The sequence below is a fragment of the Pelophylax lessonae genome (assembly GCF_965119305.1).
Source record: "Pelophylax lessonae genome assembly, chromosome: 13".
Taxonomy (NCBI): Eukaryota; Metazoa; Chordata; class Amphibia; order Anura; family Ranidae; genus Pelophylax; species Pelophylax lessonae.
Genome location: NC_138780.1, coordinates 110,986,117 through 111,003,703, shown reverse-complemented (window position 1 = coordinate 111,003,703; position 17,587 = coordinate 110,986,117). Strand labels below are relative to the sequence as shown.

The following is a 17,587-nucleotide window of genomic DNA, read 5'->3' as shown; positions in this document are numbered from 1 at the left end:
TTGCCCCTTTTCTAACTCAATGGTTGCATGTGTTGTTTTTATATGGGGCAAGAGGGGTGTTTTATTATGTTAATGTTTTGGTTTGCCTGGGCCTATGCGCATCAGCAGTCATGGAGGCCTCTTGATCCCCTTAGGGAAAGAGAGCCTTGACTGATAAGGGCATGGCCAGGCGGTGGGAGGTATTCATCAGGGAGTGGAGTTTCAGGGTAATGGGTGGGCCTAAGCTTAGGAAAGGATGCCCCGCAGGGAATGCTGGGCCCTTTTCTGGAAGAAGCATGGTGAGAAGAGCTGGCCACCGACCCGCCCCATTGGACAGTACGTTACAGCTTCAGCTGCATTTTTTTGACCTTGCCAGAATTTGATGTTGCAGTAATGGGCTATGCCCTTAATTGGAACTTGGAATAAGGCTGTCTGTCCAGCACTTATGGTAAGGACAGGCCCCCTTTGAAATGGCCTTGTTAAATGTTAAAACGTGCTCACAGTACAACTGCGGCTGGCACTGGTTTAAAGTATGTTCTGTTGGATATTAAATAAAGCTGTGGCCTTGCCCCTTTTCCAACTCAATAGTTGCATGTGTGTTTTTTTATATTTGGCAAGAGGGGTGTTTTTTTAAGGTAATCTTTTGGGTTGCCTGAGCCTATGCGCATCTGAAAAATGTGCATCGAATGTCAGATTTTGAAACATACATGTCTTTATGTTGAAATCTTTCTTACTACAACAAACCTCTTTTTTAGTGTATACCATACTGAAAAGAAAAGTGTGGATTAGTAGAAAATTGCACTCACTTTGGATGCTCTGAAGCAGAAAGCTGATGATTTAGTATCTGACTTTACTCGGTCTTGTAGCACTAGTCCTTGGTCCTCTGTCAGTGCCAAATACTGCCCAGTTGTAATATGGCGAAGGCGGAATGTCTGCCCCCATCGGATGTGACTTCCACTCCAACTGAGTTAATAAAAGGAAAGCATTGACATCTACTTACAAAACTGTACTGTAGGTTTAATAAATAGTTTATAAACATTTTTCAAGGTTACCTGATTCTGAGGGGTTCCACTCTCCATAATGACCTGGCGCGAATACCTGCTCCACCTGCTTCATAATTTACTTTCCTAATAGAGTGAAATGTTCAGAAAAACAGAATGTGCATGCCATTAACATAAAAGTCAAAACTATTGGCTAATAATACGTAAAAGAAAATATATATTACACATCTATCTTTATCTGTTTTTTCCAAAGTGTAATGTAGTGTAAATTGAATGCATTGCAATGGTGGTACATTTTTACTAGAGAGGGTTAAAAACATTGGATTAATTTAAATTTACCTATAAAATTATTTTCTTGAAGTACAGTACTGGACTTAGGATTTTTTGTCTTAACCATAGGTTATTTGCAGCTATTTTCAGGTAATCAGACACAGGCAAAAAAATAAAAAATAAAAGATGTAGAGACATCTATGCAACCCCTTCCATTCCCAGCAAGCCTCAGCTTTGTGGAAAGGTAAAGTAGTTCTAAACCCTAAACATTTTTTACCTTAATGCATGCCTAAAGGTAAAAAATGATTACATAGCAATATACCCCCTCCTCTATACATATCTGAGCCCTCATTATATCCAGCGCAGTGGCCATCAGTATCAGCTCTCTCCCTTATTCTCCCTCTTACAACATTTGCTGAGAGCAGCAGGAGCCATTGGCTCCTGCTGCTGTCAGTCAAATCCGGTGACGAAGGAGAAGGAGGTGGGACTGAGTCAGCTGTCTGTGTCTATAGATAAAGGCAGCCTAGCTCAGTCTGCAGGTGTGCCCCAATATGAAACAGCTTGCTATGCTGGCACACCTAGAAGAGGAGGAACCAGGAGCACCAGCAAGGGACCAGAGAGCTGGAGGATCAGGGTGGCTCTGTGCTATTTCTTTTTTTTTTTTCCATTAGAATTTTATTAATTTTCAAAGGAATACAAACATAACATATGTCATTACAGAAGTCAATACATCATATACAGTGAGTACATCAAATACAGCAAAGTTTAGTTATAGCCAAAACAATGCCAGCAAGTAGGGTCACAAGCGTGTCCACTATGAATTCTATACGTTAGCGAACTGGTGAGCACTGTACCTCCCTTCCAGAGTGTAAATACTATAGACAGGGTCACTAGGGGCCCCTGAGACGAAGGAGGGGAGTTGGGTGTAGGATAGAGAAAGAGATATGGGGAGAATCGGGTGGACGGAGAGTGGAAGGGGGGACTTAAGTGAGGGGGGGGGAGGGGGAAGGAGGAGGGAAGGAGGAGGGGGAAGAGATATGATATGATAAAGAGAGAGAGAGGGGGGGGAGGAAGGAGGGAAAGGGGAGATGGAAAGGGGAGGAGGGGGAGGGGAAGGGGATGAGGGAAGAGAGAGAGATAGAGAGAGGGAGAGAGGGGAGGGAGGGGAGGAATGGTGGGAGAGGGGGGAGGACAGAGAGAGTGAAGAGGAGATGAGTAGGGAGAGAGAGTATGAGCAGCATGGTTAAACAAAGTGGGAAGGGGGGATGTAGGTAGGAAACAAAAAAAAAAATGAAAGAGGAGGTAAGACAAGGAAAGGAGAGGGAGAGAAAGGTAGGAAGAGGGATTAGTAAGCCGGAAATGGAGACAGCAGGAGCGAGGAGGAGTGAGGCTGCCGGTGCCCAGGTGTGGCCCACCAGGCGATCCCACTTACGGTTAGGTGACATATGTACAATAACAACAAGGGAATGAGGTAACAACAGGGGAATAAAGCAACAATTTGTCAGCAGCGCAATATTCAGTCTTCAAAATGCATGGTAATCATTTGTAACATTACTAATCTGGAAACCACTTGGACCACTTGAACCACGCTTTATCAAATCTAGCACTATGGCCTGACTTGTAGGCAAGCAGCTTTTCATAATTGTAATTGGTTTTGACCAACGCTATAACTTCCGAGGTAGTGGGCGTTAAATCGGATTTCCACTGTCTAGTTATGAGGCTTCTTGCGGCCAGTAGGATGTGCGTTACCACTGTACCACTGTCTATGGGGAGTGCCTCGATCCCTATGTTCAATATTGCCAGTGCCGGGGAGGGGCGGGTCAGCACCCCCGTAATTCTAGATATCATGGAGAACAGGCTGTTCCAGAAACCTTTCAGGTGTCTGCATGACCAAAACACATGAGTCAGGTGGGCAGCTTCACCACACCCTCTCCAACACATGGGTGAGTAGTCGGGAACAAATTTAGATAACCTGTATGGTGTAAGATACCATCTCAAATTTATCTTTTGTGACAATTCCCAATGGTTAGTGCACGACGAGGATTGTCGGATAGACCGAAAAGCTGCTTGCCATTGTTTGTCAGTAAACTTCTCATCCAGGTCCTTCTCCCATTTCACGAAGGGGATGGCTTTGCTATACTCCGCTCTGTGCTATTTCATTGCACAGAGCGGGTAAGTATAAGCCTGTTTGTTAATAGTATAAGCCTGTTTGTTATTTTAAAATAGATAAAAAATAGCAGTTGCTATTATTTCATTTATTTAAAGGGAGATCATAAAGAACACAAAAGGAGGGATCGGTTTCCTGGTTTGTACTCCAAGTAAGATCTTTGCAGGCATGTCAAAAGCCCTATTTTCTTAATTACACGGTACAGGACAAAGGATCTTTTAGTCTTAACCATGGGTCATCCAAAAGACATCCAACTACAGGGTGGGCAATACAGCAAACATATGTTATTAGGTCCACCAAATAATCAGGTCAAGGAAGGGCTCAACAGAACTTAAAGAGCAGCTTGACTCACCTTATGCACGAAACTGGTATCCAATGAGGCCTGAATATCTACCTGGTAAACCTAACAAATGTGTGAACAGAAGACCAGGTGGCAGCATTGCAAACCTTGAAAAATAGATGCTTGAGGCTCAAAAGCCAAGGAAGCACTAGCAGATCTGGTAGAGCCCACTTTAACAAGGAATAGTAGCATGTCATATTATTTACCATAGGCTCAAACAATTATTCACCTGGCTATGGTCAAACTAGAAGAAGAAAACACCTATAGGAAGCTTTGTGAAGGTCAAAGAGAGCACCTGACTGCCAAAAAGATGCTGAAGCCAATAGGTAGACCCTCACAGAGTGTACCACACTGAGACAATGGAGAGAAATTATCTTTGGATGTTTCAGAACAGGACATAAGGGGGGAAGAAAAATGCCCCGGTGGGGCATAAGGTGGGAGGAGGAGTATACCTTTGGGAGAAAGAAGGCCTTAGGCCTCAGAACAACCTTATCCATCAGTGCACAAGGAAAGGCTATTTACAAGATAAGGCCACAAACTCAGCAAAGGTGATAGCAATGAGAAAAAACACCTTGTGAGTGAGAATAAACATGGGCTGAAAGGAACAGGTTAAGATCCCATGGAGCTACAGGAGGACGCACAGGGTGGAAAACATGTGCAAACCCTGCACAAAGGCCTTATCTAAGAAATGAGAGGTTAACATTTTCTGAAACAGCCATGGCCAAGATTTGCATTTTGATGGTACTCAAGGACAGATGCTGGTCCAGATCAGACTGTACAAAGGACAAGATGCACCCCATGAAGAACTTCCTAGAATGGAACTTCCTAGCCCCACACCACACAAAGTAAGCCATCCAGGTGTGATGGTAGACTCGGGGAGCAAATTACATTCTAGGCTTTAGAAGTGTATGAGTGACTGAATACAATAGACCCTTGTCAATCAGCACCTGGGCTTCAACCTGGGCTTCAACTTGTTAAAGCCAGAAACTAATAAGTTGGATGGTGTACTGCTCCTTAGAACAGAGGTTCTGGATTATCCAGAAGGGCACATGAAAAGCCTGCCAGGAGTCTGAGTGTGTCCAAGTACCACATTCTCCAGGGTCAGTTAGCTGCTTGAAGATGACCAGAATGTTCTCCATCTCGATCCTGTGGAGCAGAAAAGCAGGATGCTATAGAGGTGGAAAGGCACAAATCAGGCTGAAATTACACTGCGGAGTCATCAGAGCAAACAAAGAAACACAAAGAAGGGCGCACCAAACCAAGGTGGCTCTGAGGAAGAGGCGAATGCTTCGAAATGCATCAGCCGTCATCCAATTAGGACAATGGCCACTTGCATGGACTACTCCTGACACTCAAGTGATTGAGTTTGATATGATCATTTTTCACCTCTGTTTGTGAGTAGCCATTTTAATGTATTATTAATAAAGCCAATATTGAGGATAATGCACTAGGTCGAAGCGCCCTTCTTTGTGTTTCTTTGTTTGCAGTACTTTTGGACTACCGTAGTCCTTTAGGGCAGCAAGACCTCAGCCATCCGAGACGCCATATGAGAGTCCCGTGGGAAGAGTAGTCGGGGAGCTTGGATTTTGAGCACTGGAGAAAAGTGTTTCGTACACCACATTGTTTTGGAGTCATCAGATCATCTGTCCAGTTTGTTGTTGAATCCACCACTTGTGGCAAAGGGCTTGGAATACCTTCAGATGGAGGTCCTAACGGATCCTGACACTGACAATTGAGAAAGTGCACTTGCCAATTTTCCAGGCCTTAGATTTGAACAGCTGATAGACCAGGAACATGCAGTTCCACCTAAGTGAGAATCAGGTCTGAATCTTGTTGAGAGGTTCAACTTCTGCTGTCTTCTTGATGTAGGTCACTTTAGGCATTATCCAATTAAAATCTAGCTAGCATTGAAGGGACAATGGAATTACCCTAAGATTTCCAAGCCTCCTGCACAGAGGGAATCCAGGACTCCTCCCCAGCCTGAGTGGCTTGCTTCTATTGTAAGAACGCTCCACATCTTCGGGGAAAAAGGTTTCCCTGACTCCAGCACCAGGTTGGAAATCCACCACATCAGTGAGAGTCCTGCCTTACAGGCTGGCTGCATGGAGCAATCTAAGGAATAAGTCTGTTTGCCTCATGCAGCCAGGATGTTGAATTGCAAAGGTTTGAATCTGGGTGTAAGGTTCTTCCTCGAAGGGGGCTATCATCAGTCCTATGACCCTCGTGCAGGTAGGAATTTGAGGGCACAGGACAGAGATCGTGGACAGAGTTGTATCTAAATATCAGGCCAGGGTACTTCAATTGGTAAGAAAGTTCCATCAATGGCTTCCAAGGGTTGGGGACCCATTTGACTCTTTGCAAAGTCTTCACCATCTGTCTGACAATGGCTCAAAAGGTTTTTATGGACTGGTCCTTTTAACAGGAGATCATCCAGTTATCCCAATATGTGGAAACCCTGAAAGTAGAGCAGGGCTTGGACTGGGGCTGGTACCTTGATTAAGACCCAGATTGCTGTGTAAAGGCCAAAGAGAAGGGCAACACATTAATAATGTTTAGTTTTAATAATGTTAGTAATGTGTGCCCATAGCAAAATGCAGGTAGCATTGATTAAAAGGAAAGATGGGTATGTGTACGTAAGCAGCCCTGATATACAGAGGCCAGCAGATCCTCTGATACTAAAGAGGCTATGGTGGACTCACAGAAACAAGTCAAGAGTTTTCAAATCCAAAATTAATTGTACACCACCATTTGTCTTGGGAACCGTGAAAACATTTGAGTAGAAACCCTGGAAACATTTCCAGTCTGGATCTGGGGCAACAACCCCTGTGAGAGAAGCTGTTGATAGGCAGCTTGGAGATCCAAATATTTTACACTCTGGACCAAAACATCTCAAGTTTCTTGTCATAAGATGGTCAAGAAAGCCAGTAGATGTCCCATTATCATTGGTAAGGGAACTTAGACCCAAACTTGGCTGGTTTGGAAGTCCATATCCTAATACAGAAGTGTGCTAAAGGTTTTGATTTGGGCGAAAGGATCTTTTACTTGTTTTAGAAACCAAAGCTCTACCTGCAGGAAATTTTATTTTCCTGGGGGAGGAGAGGACTTTATTCCTTTAATTATCCCAAATGTACTTGTCCAGTGAGGTACCAAATAGGCACTCTCCTTCAAAGCGTATCTTCTCAAGAAGCTTCTTGCTTCTTTATATCTACTTTGTATCTCCAACTTATCAACTCAATAGAATAAGACCAATTGCAAAAGCTACAAGTGGTCATGAACAGAGGGATCCATTAAAACAGAGCCAGGATCTTGAGCTTAGTCCAGAAAGCAAGGGTTTGGCAGATGACCGATGGCAAGACATGCTAGAGAGAATTAGGCCTTAAAGTGGGCTCCCAACCTCTTGTCTAACTAGTTATTGAAAACAGGATTATCTTAAACAGAAACTGCCAAGGTCCTTTTAGGTTAAGAAATGGCTGGGTGAATAAAAGGGAATGTCAATTTCTGAAATAAACCCTCCTCAATAGGACATTGCTGAACAGAACACTTGAGGGACAAAAAGTGTGTACATTTTGGTAAGCATATATCACCTTACCTATGCTGGGCCTCTGCTGGGTCAGTAGATGGAATCGTCAAACATTCATCATGACCATGGAAAAACCTGACAACGTGTCCACCAAGAAGATACCCTGAAATATACACCCGCGTAAGACGTAATAAGGTGTATGAAACAGTCAACAACAATTTTAAATAAGTTCAAACAACAATCATTTTTAAATGATTGTTGTAATAAATCATGAAAGTAGCAACCCAGAACCATGATGGAATTAGGTCAGTTTATGCAATCATGCAGTAGCTACAAAATAACCCACAATCTGCTGTGTATTCAAAGTAGCAAATATCTGAAAACATTTTTAGAGACTGCATAAAGAAAAAGCTTTCAGATGTTAGAAGCGTGCAAAATCATTCTACCCAGTTGTGAAAACACCCACGGATAAAATCACTCATCAGGTCCTTATACTGTATGTTTCTGAGAACCTGGAGGCTGAATTCCCAAGTAGTAGTTTAGTCCCCAACACTTTTCACAGAATCAAAATTAATGACTTCCGCTCCAGGAGGTTTTACCCTATTTTTTGCAATACGCGTTGCTTTAGCTGACAATTGCGCAGTCGTGCGACACTGTACCCCAAAAAAATGTATGTATTTTTTTCCCACAAATAGAGCTTTCTTTTGGTAGTATTTGATCACCTCTGCAGTTTTTAATTTTGGCTCTATAAAAAAAAAAGAACCACAATTTTGAGAAAAAAAACAAACTATTTTTTACTTTCTGCTATAAAATAAACCCAATAAAATTTTTTAAAAAATCTATTTTTTTCATTAATTTAGGCCAACATGTATTCTGCTACATATTTTTGGTATAAAAATCCTAATAAGTGTACATTGATTGGTTTGTGCAAAAGTTATGGTGTCTACAAACTATGGGACACATTTATAGATGTAGCACCCTCCTGGGTAGGTGCTAGGTAAAGCAAACTTATGGCCCTGTTCTGCTTATCAGGAAGGTCTGATCTGTTAGTTTAGCCTGTCACATGTTTCCAAGTGTGATTCACTGGGTCTGAGGGAGTGTCCCTACTGCAGCCAATGAAGGATCTCATTGGACAGTGGAGGAAACCTAGCCAGTGACATACTCTGTGTTATGTCAGTACCAGTGGGAGGGCATTCCTGCAATGCATCCTGGGATTGCACATAAATAGGAGGGGAGCATGTGAAAGGGTGCCTTTGGGCAGGAAGCCAGGTCCCAGGAGGAGGGTGATGGCTGTCTCTCCTCCTTTTGCTAAGGAAGGCGGTCCAGGCAGTCAGCCTAGGGACCAGGGGATGAGCTGTGCTGGGCAGGATTCTTCTGGAAAACCAGTGTTGTGAGTACTCAAGATCTGCCCAGGGGTCTGCCTAAGGGAGGGGACCACTCCAGAGAGGTCAAGGGGATCAGAGAGCCAGCTAACCTGAGATGTTGCAGTAAATAGGATGCCAGGAAGGGCTCTGAAGTGTCTCAGCAGTACAGTCTGCACTACAAGTTAGCTACCTCAGAAAAGAGTACCTTAGGGAGCTTAAAGGACTTCTTACAGTCAAAGGAGAAGCTAAAGTAAGCGGCATAGCCGTGACCAGCGTCAGTCAGCGTTAATCAGCGTCAGTCAGCGTTAATCAGCGTCAGTCAGCGTTAACCAGTGTCAATCAGCAATTCTGTATAGTCCTTGCCTACTTTGTGCATAGTTCAGTTGTTGGAGTATCCCACTCATCCTTTCTCCTATCCAAGTTCTCAATAAACGCTAAAAACCAAAGAAACTGGACTGGTTCTTGTCTGAGGTAATCACACTTGGAAAGATGCTTAAATGTCCTACTGTTGCTAAAGGTAACCCAGGGGAACCCTCACTCAGCAGCTCCCATGGGAGTACTGCTACATAGACTTTTTATTTTTTTAATTGTTTTTACTAGTAATGGTGGCGATCAGCGATTTTTAGCGGGACTGTGACATTGTGGCAGACAAATCTAACACTAAGTGACACTTTTTTGGGGATCAGTGACACCAATACAGTGATCAGTGCTAACAAAAATGCACTTTTACTGTATAAATGACACTGGCAGGGAAGGGGTTAACAACAGGGGCAATCAAGGGGTTAAGTGTGCTCCTAGGGAGTGCTTTCTAACTGTGGGGGGATTGTATGCACTAGAGGAAAAGAGAGATCTAAGCGGAAACACAAGATCTCTCTTTTACTGCCTTGTTTACATAGGCAGACTGCCGTACTATCATTCCTCTGAATGATCGACAGGTGGCCGTCTGACTCACTGATTGACTCCGGCTGTGTCCAATCACAGCGGTAGCGGCGCTCTGGCAGAGCATGCACGACCCCTACATCTCATGCACAAAATCCCATACATGTACATGATTTTGCACAGCCCGGCCACCCTGCCACCCTGCCACAGTATATATGTGGTGGGAAGTCCGGAACTAGTTAAGATTTCACACTTTCACTGATCAAATCTGTAACTGTATTTACTTGTTCAGCAATATGTAAAATCACCTGGGGAGGGAGCTGGGATGGACTGGAGCCTTTCCCCAACTCCCGTTTTTAATTATGTCCAATCGGTCAAACTAAAGGGTTTATTTCCCGTTACTATGACATGCTCCTTCTGCCCTATCTAAAGGGTTATCCCTCCAAAGCTAAAGAAAATTGGGTACAAGACATAGGCAATCTAGATGACGATTAGTGGGATAACATTCTGGAGTCTGTGTTAACCTGCTCTCTATATTCTACCCAGCAGTTATCACAACTTTATATCATCCTACATGCCCATTTTATACCACTCAAGCTATACTGTATAGGTGCTCTGCAGTCCTTTCTGTGTACAAAATGAAACATGACGCAGAGCTATCTCAAACATTTGATATGGCGTTGCCCTAAGCTTCACCGGTATTGGGCAAAAATATTAGAAACCCTTGACAGTCTTCCACACTACCATCCCACTAAAGCACGACTACTGTATTCTGGCTGTATTCAGGGATTGCCTTGATCTTACTGACTTTCAAAAGGTTGTTATTAATAGAGCCCTTTTTTCAGGACTGGAAATGTATCCTGCAATACTGGAAATCTGATCAGCCCCCGAAATACTGTCAAGATATTACCTTGCCCTCCTGTTGGCAGCCATCTTGGACATGTGCAGACTGCTGCCTCTTATAAACACTGATTGCATCATCACTTGCCTGCTGCCTGGGTGTCACACAGTGATGATGCTGCACACCTGACTATATTTATCACCTGGCAGGTTGCAGTCCTTGCCCTTGTGTTTGTGATCCAATGTGCATCTCTGCTAGCAGTCTTCTGTTCTCCGTGTTTCTCCGTGCATGACCTGGCTTGGCTGATGACTTTCCTGGCTCTTGATTCTGTATCGGCAGATGACCCGCCTCTGGACTTGACTCCAGATTGGATGACTACCCGCTTCTGGACTCGACCCTGGCTTGGATGACTACCCGCTTCTGGACTTGACCCTGGCTTGTTCATGCTCTAACTTTCTCACCCCTGCTGTGCGTTTGTTGTTGTTTGCTCCAATAAACTGCTTTAATTTACAGGCATCCCCTTGTGGTCTGGTTTCCTGGCACCCTGACAGTACGCAAGGTCCATGAATCCTGATGATCACTTTTTATGTCAGTTCGCTCCAGCATTGCAGATGTTGCTGGCACGCACAGTCACCTTGCTCCTGGTGCTGCTAGGCCAGTGGTTCCTCCTGTTATTGCACCTGTTGCTGCTCCTGCAGTTGCAGCTGGAGTCACTGTTACCAGAGTGATGACTGGTTCAGCCCCCCTCCGCAGCGCTATGGGGGTGAACCGAGTCAGTGTCGTGCCTTCCTAAACCAAGTGGGAATTTATTATGAGATGGTTCCTCAGGCTTTTCCTTCTGACAAGCCCAAGGTGGGCTTCCTAATCTTGTTGCTCTCAGACAAGGCCTTGGCCTGGGCAAATCCCTTATGGGAGAATGATAATTCTGTGATACTTGATTACCCAAGTTTTGTTGCCTCCATTTGTAGGGTATTCAATGTGCCTGCTCACTCTACCTCTGCTGCAAAGCTCTGCCTCAGATCTACAAACTCTGCCTCTGCTGCTCCTGTCCATTCAACAGGGTATATGAAATGTTGCCGAGTATGCCATTGAAATTTGGACCCTGGTAGCAGAGGTAGGCTGGAAAAATGAGGCTCTGGTGGCTGTCTTCTCTCATGATTTCTCCGATGCATTAAAGGAATGAGATGGTGGTCAAGGATCTTCCTGAGGAGCTTGAGGCTCTCATTTCCTTCCTGATTTTGATTGATACCAGGCTCAGGTATAGACCACTGTTTAAGGAGCACCTGTGGAGGCCAATACATTTTCTTTCCCACACATTCCTCCCTCACCTTCCACCCCTCCTGGGGATGGTGCGTCTGTCTGTGAACTCATGCAGCTGGGGTTCACTCGCCTTTCCAGGGCTGAGCAGGCCTTTAGGAGGAGGGAGTGCCGGTGCCTGTATTGCAGTCTTGGTGGGCATTTCCTGAAATGTCTGACCTGTCCGGGAAACGCTCGCACCTAAGGTCCTGTTGGGGGCAGATCTTAGGTGGAATTTCCTCCTCCCCGTTTTCCCGTGAAGATAAACTGCTAATCACAGTTGTCCTCTCCTGGTTCGGTGGTTACTCAGGCGTTGGTAGACTCCGGTGCTGAGGGTTATTTTATTGACAGTACGTTTGCCACTGCGAATTCCATACCCTTGCAGCCTCGTGTTTCTCCACTAGTAATCAAGGTGATTGATGGCAGACCCCTGCAACCGGCACAGGTTACCCACAAGACTGTTCCGGTTTATATGGCAATAGGGGCTGTTCACAGGGAGTCGACCTGTTTCCAGGTTATTTAGTCTCCACACTACTCCGCTGTTTTGGGGTACCCTTGGCTTCAGAAACACAATCCGACCTTTGATTGGCAGTTGGTCGAGATCTTCTCTGCAGCGCTGTTTGTATCCATGGGCCTGTTAAGGTACTTTGTACCCCTCCTCAGATTCAGTGCCTACTGAATATCGTGAGTATCAAGATGTATTTGACAAGGTGCACGCTGTTGCTCTTCCTCCTCATCGCCCGTATGATTGTGCCATAGACTTGCAACCTGGTGCCATTATCCGTCGTGGCAGGGTTTATCCTCTCTTAGTTGCGGAGAATAAGGCCATGGAGGAGTATGTTGTGAATGCACTTGCCCGGGGGCATATTTTCAAGTTCACTTCTCCTGCAGGTGTCGGTTTTTTTCTTCGTAAAGAAAAAGGGGGTGAGTGGAGACCTTGTATTGATTATAGGGGCCTCAGTCGCATCACGGTCATTACTAAATTATTTGACCGTCTCAAGGGAGCAACTGTCTTTACCAAGCTTAACCTAAGGGCCATGTATAACCTTGTAAGGATCAAGGAGGGCGACGAGTGGAAGACTGCGTTTAATACCAGAACTGGTCATTACAAATCTCTGGTGATGCCCTTTGGCTTGTGCAATGAGCCTGCTGTCTTCTAGGAGTTCATGAATGATGACTTTCGTGATATGTTGCAGCAATGCGTGGTAGTCTATTTGGACGACATCTTGATTTACTCGGACTCCCTTGAATCACACTACCTGGGTGTCAAACAAGTGCTGCAACGGCTACCTGAGGATCGGCTTTTCTGTAGGCTTGAGAAATGTGAATTTCACCTGTCTCAGGTTGCCTTCTTGGGCTACATAAATTCTGCTGTTCTACAATGGCCTCGCCCCAGTGGTCTCCGTTCCATTCAGCGTCTTCTTGGGTTTGCCAACTACTATTGGAAATGTATCAGAAACTTTTCCACTTTGGCCTAACCTATCTCAGATCTGACCAAGAAGGGCAGTGATTCCCACAACAAGTCTGCTTTTGCTTTGACTCCCATTCTGTCTCATCCCAATCCTGGTTTGCTCTTTGTCCTAGAGGTGGATGCGTCGGAGATTGGAGCAAGCGCCCTCCTGATGGACCCTTCATTGTGGGTTCTTCTCCAAGAAAATAAAGAACAGACCAAGAAGTGTAAAAAAAAAAAAAAAAAAACAATATGATAAGCCCCCGTTCACACTGGGGCGACCTGTGAGGCGACCTGGTCGCCTCACAGGTCGCCGCAGGTCGCCTCCCATAGGGAAGCTGCGGACCCGTTCTGATAGGAGCGACACAAGTCGCTCCGACTCAGAAAAAGGGTCCGGAGCTTCTTTGGGGCGACCAGGAGGCGACCGCCATAGACTTCAATGTTATGAAGTCCGTGGCGGCCGCTCCGAGGTCGCGGCGCGCTGCTCGCACCGCGACCTCGGAGGTCGCGGTCCGAAATAGCGTCGCCCCTGTGTGAACGGGGGCTAAACCTTCAAAATATATAAATAAATAACAAGCAAGTAAAAATCAAATGCTGAATAAATATAAAGCACAAATATATATAAAAAAAATAAAAATCTTCTCAATTGCAATGAATTTCTAAATGTGCAAAACGATACCAAAAAGTACAAAAAAAGAATTGAAAAATGAAAGTCCAGAGATAAAAAAATATATATAATATTGAAAGTCCAAAAAGGAAAGTTCAAGAAAAAAGTCTGTGAAAAGTTCATTCACTCATCGATTGGATAATCTGGTGCTCTCACCTCTAACAATAAGTCCCCATGCACACAGGGCATCAGAAAAAACGAGCTGCAGAGCCACTTCTAACGCCAGGAAAAAGCAGCTGTAAAAACGTGCTTTTAGTAGCTTTTTCCAGTAGCTTTATTGCACATTTGGCCACGTCGCTTTTAGCAGCGTTTTTTTTTGCCTCCATTCAAAATCAATGGTTCCCTATGGGAGTCTATTGATTTGAATGGAAGGTGCATCGCAAGTCGGATCAGAATGATCCGGTGCGACTTGCGCTCTGAGAACCTTGAGGGGGAACTCCACACCAAAATGGGAACAAAAACAGTGTGAAAAAACACAGAAACGCTGAAAAAAACAATTGTGGGGTCTCCCTAAAATCCATACCAAACCCTTATCCAAGCATGCAGCCCGGCAGGCCAGGAAAGGGGAGGGGACGAGTGAGCGGCACCCCCCCCTCCCCAAAGCACCTTGCCCCATGTTGATGAGGACAAGGGCCTCTTCCTGACAACCCTGGCCGGTGTTTGTGGGGGTCTGCGGGCAGAGGGCTTATCGGAATCTGGAAGCCCCATTTAACAAGGGGGCCCCCCAGATCACGGGCCCCTATGTGACCCCATAAAAGGCAGTGTATGTAAATAATGACAGGAGATGTTTTCAAAAGTTTATTAAAAATCTTCATCTGGTCTTCTCCGCTCTGGTCTTCTCTTTTTTTCCCATTTTGGTGTAGAGTTCCCCCTCAAGATTATATCAGACAAAGATAGCCTTAGTGGGTGTGATTTAATCATACAGGAGGCCTCCAATCCTAGTTAACAGATAAAAGATGAAAGGAACCTGATCCATACACCCAAAGGGTGATAGGGTACTGGTGCCTAAGGGTAAAATAATGGATATGTTGAGGAGGGCTCCTGATGGGTGAGCATAGGACAAATAATTCACATATTGAAAAAATATCATTTTTTTTTATTTTATTTGTCATCAATATAAAATGAACAAACAGTTAAAAGAGAAAAGGACAAATTTCTCAAGGTGCACTCAATACAACATGTCTGAATAAGTCTCACATGAACCCTGGGACAGGTCTGACGCGTTTCGCCCTTGAGTGGGCTTTTTCAAAGACCATAAGCAGTCCCGAGTGGACACATTAAAAGAGAGACTGAGGATAGTTTCTGATGACCAGGAGGTTCCACAAACGGCCAGAAGCACAACTCCGCACCTGTGCTCAAAGAGGTTCAGGCTGGGTACATTTCCGGCCCCACACAGAAGGGCCAAGAATAATTATCCCAAAAGATGGGGTGTCGAGCCCCGCCCCTTGATTTGGGGGTGATCAGAATCTATAACCTCGGGGGAGAGGGCTGCCCAATAATGGATTGAGTTTTCCCCTGAATAGGGTAGCTCAGTTAGGCTCGCTTCAATGACCGGCCAAGCCAGGACGCCACCGCCGCCGCTGCAAGGACGGAGGCTGGAGAACCTCAAGATTCTCAGAGTGCAAGTCGCACCGCAAGTCGGATCATCCTGATCCGACTTGCAATGCGCCTTCCATTCAAATCAATAAGCTCCCATAGGGAACCATTGATTTTGAATGGAAAAAAAAAACATATAACGTGGCTTAATGCTGTATAAGCAACGTTATTCATCCTTTAGCAGCTTCAGACGTTTTTACAGCTTGACGCTGCAGTTCCAGAACGCACTGGTCCTGGGTTTTTTTTGCAGCTATTAAACGCCTATGCCACTTGGAGCTCCTAAAAGCTCTATGTGTGCATGAGACCATAGAATAACATGGATGGGTGTTTTGCAGCTGTGAAAAAAGCCTGACGCTCCTAACAGCAGCTGCAAAAACCCCTGTGTGCATGGGGCATTAGAGTCAATGCTTGAGACAAACTGTGATAAAATTCCTCTCTGTGGGGAGACTTCTCCTCTCAGCGTATTTTCCCCAGATATATAAATAAAAAATAAAGAGCATATAGTGTAATGTTGTCAAGAAAGGTAAATTATCTTTAAGATATTTTTCTTCTTTTTACACTGAAGGTGAGCGTGCATTTTAGCCATACACTTTGGTGGAAGATAATTCACCCATTTTTTTGTTTTTGTTTTTTTTACAGAGGTGTTATTGGTTTTTTCACCTGATATCACTTCACTTGCATAATTGCACATGCCACAGCATGTTGGTTCATATGCACTGCACTGATTGATGAACCTTCTATGTCACTTATCTTAACCACTTCGTTTAAACTTGGTAGAAACATTTTTCTTCAATTCCAAAAAACTTTGGCAAAAAATGACATCACCTTGGGGTCTCTACTTTCAAAAAAAGGGTAATTTAACCACTTAAGCCCTGGAGGATTTTCCTGCTCAAAGACCAGGCCCTATTTTGCGTTTCGGCACTGCGTGACTTTAACTGACAATTGCGCTGTCGTGCAACATTGTACCCAAATTAAATTGATGTCCTTTTTTTTCCCACAAACAGAGCTTTCTTTTGGTGGTTTTTGATCACCTGTGCGATTTTTATTTTTTTGCGCTATAAACAAAAAACAGCGACATTTTTAAAAAATAAAAATATTTTTCACATTTTTTTATATGAAATTCTCAAAAAAAAAATGTAAAAATCAAAGTTTTTTAACATTTTAGGCCAATTTGTTTTCTGCTACATATTTTTGGTAAAAAAAATCACACTAAGCGTATTTTAATTGGTTTGCGCAAAAGTTATTGCGTTTACTAACTATAGTCATGTCATTTTTATTGTTTTTTTTTTTTAACTAGTAATGGCGGAGATCTGCAAATTGTTTTGCGGGACTGTGACATTGCGGCGGACAGATCAGACCCCTGACTGACATTTTTGACACTTTTGGGGGTACCAAAGACATTACTACAGTAATTAGTGCTATAAATATGCACTGTTACTGTAAAAATGACACTGGCAGGGAAGGGGTTAACTTTATCGGTGATCAAGGGGTTAAGTGTGTCCCTAGGGGCTAGTGAAGTAACCACAGAGACATGCAATCCTATGGCACTTTTCCACTGCATGGAACCGAACGGTTCGGCTCGCTTTTGTGCTTTTCCACTGCTGGTACCGCATGGTATGGTGTAGGAATGGTTCGGTACGGTATGGTACGGCGGCGCTTTTCCACTGCATGGAACCGAACGGTACGGCTCTCAAAAACAGTACCACCTCGATTGTGGTTCCAAGAGGTACCATACCCGGTACCATATCCCACAATCCTTTGCATGCAGTCACTATTAGCCACTGACTGGTCAGAGAATCCCACCCACCCCGTTGTTATCCCACCCACTTAACTTTAGTACTACTTTAGTGGAAAAGCAAACCATACCATACCGTACCGAACCGTTCCAACACCGTGCCATGCGGTACCAGCAGTGGAAAAGCAAACCGGGCCAAGCAGGGCCAGGCAGGGCCGAGTAGAGCCGAGCCGGTACTTGCAGTGGAAAAGTGCCACTATATAGCAGGATCGCATAGCCGATGTGCCTACTTCAGTGAGAATGACAGACGGCTGTGTTTACATCTGCCGTCTGTCTTTCTCCTTCACCTGTGGGAGATCGTGAGTGGCCGGCGGCCATCGGAGCACACGCGCTGGCTAGGCAGGGAACGAGCGGGGGCGGGAGCATGCCTCTGGCAGGGCGTGCTGGCCCCCCGCAGGGGCACACGCTCGCCCCCTACAGGC

General features: G+C 44.7%; 1 protein-coding gene across 7 annotated transcripts in view; it reads right to left on the bottom strand.

The window, feature by feature from the left end:
- LOC309569543 (ryanodine receptor 3) overlaps window positions 1-17,587 on the bottom strand; it is a 1,308,933-nt gene that overhangs the window by 840,611 nt on the left and 450,735 nt on the right. For all 7 annotated transcript variants that reach the window (XM_082275412.1, XM_082275411.1, XM_082275414.1 and 4 more), the window contains 3 exons: window positions 7,347-7,440; window positions 1,032-1,106; window positions 786-942 (listed from right to left, as the gene is read on the bottom strand). In XM_082275412.1, the coding sequence (XP_082131538.1) occupies window positions 786-942; window positions 1,032-1,106; window positions 7,347-7,440 (326 nt within the window). The remainder of the gene's footprint in view (window positions 1-785; window positions 943-1,031; window positions 1,107-7,346; window positions 7,441-17,587) is intronic.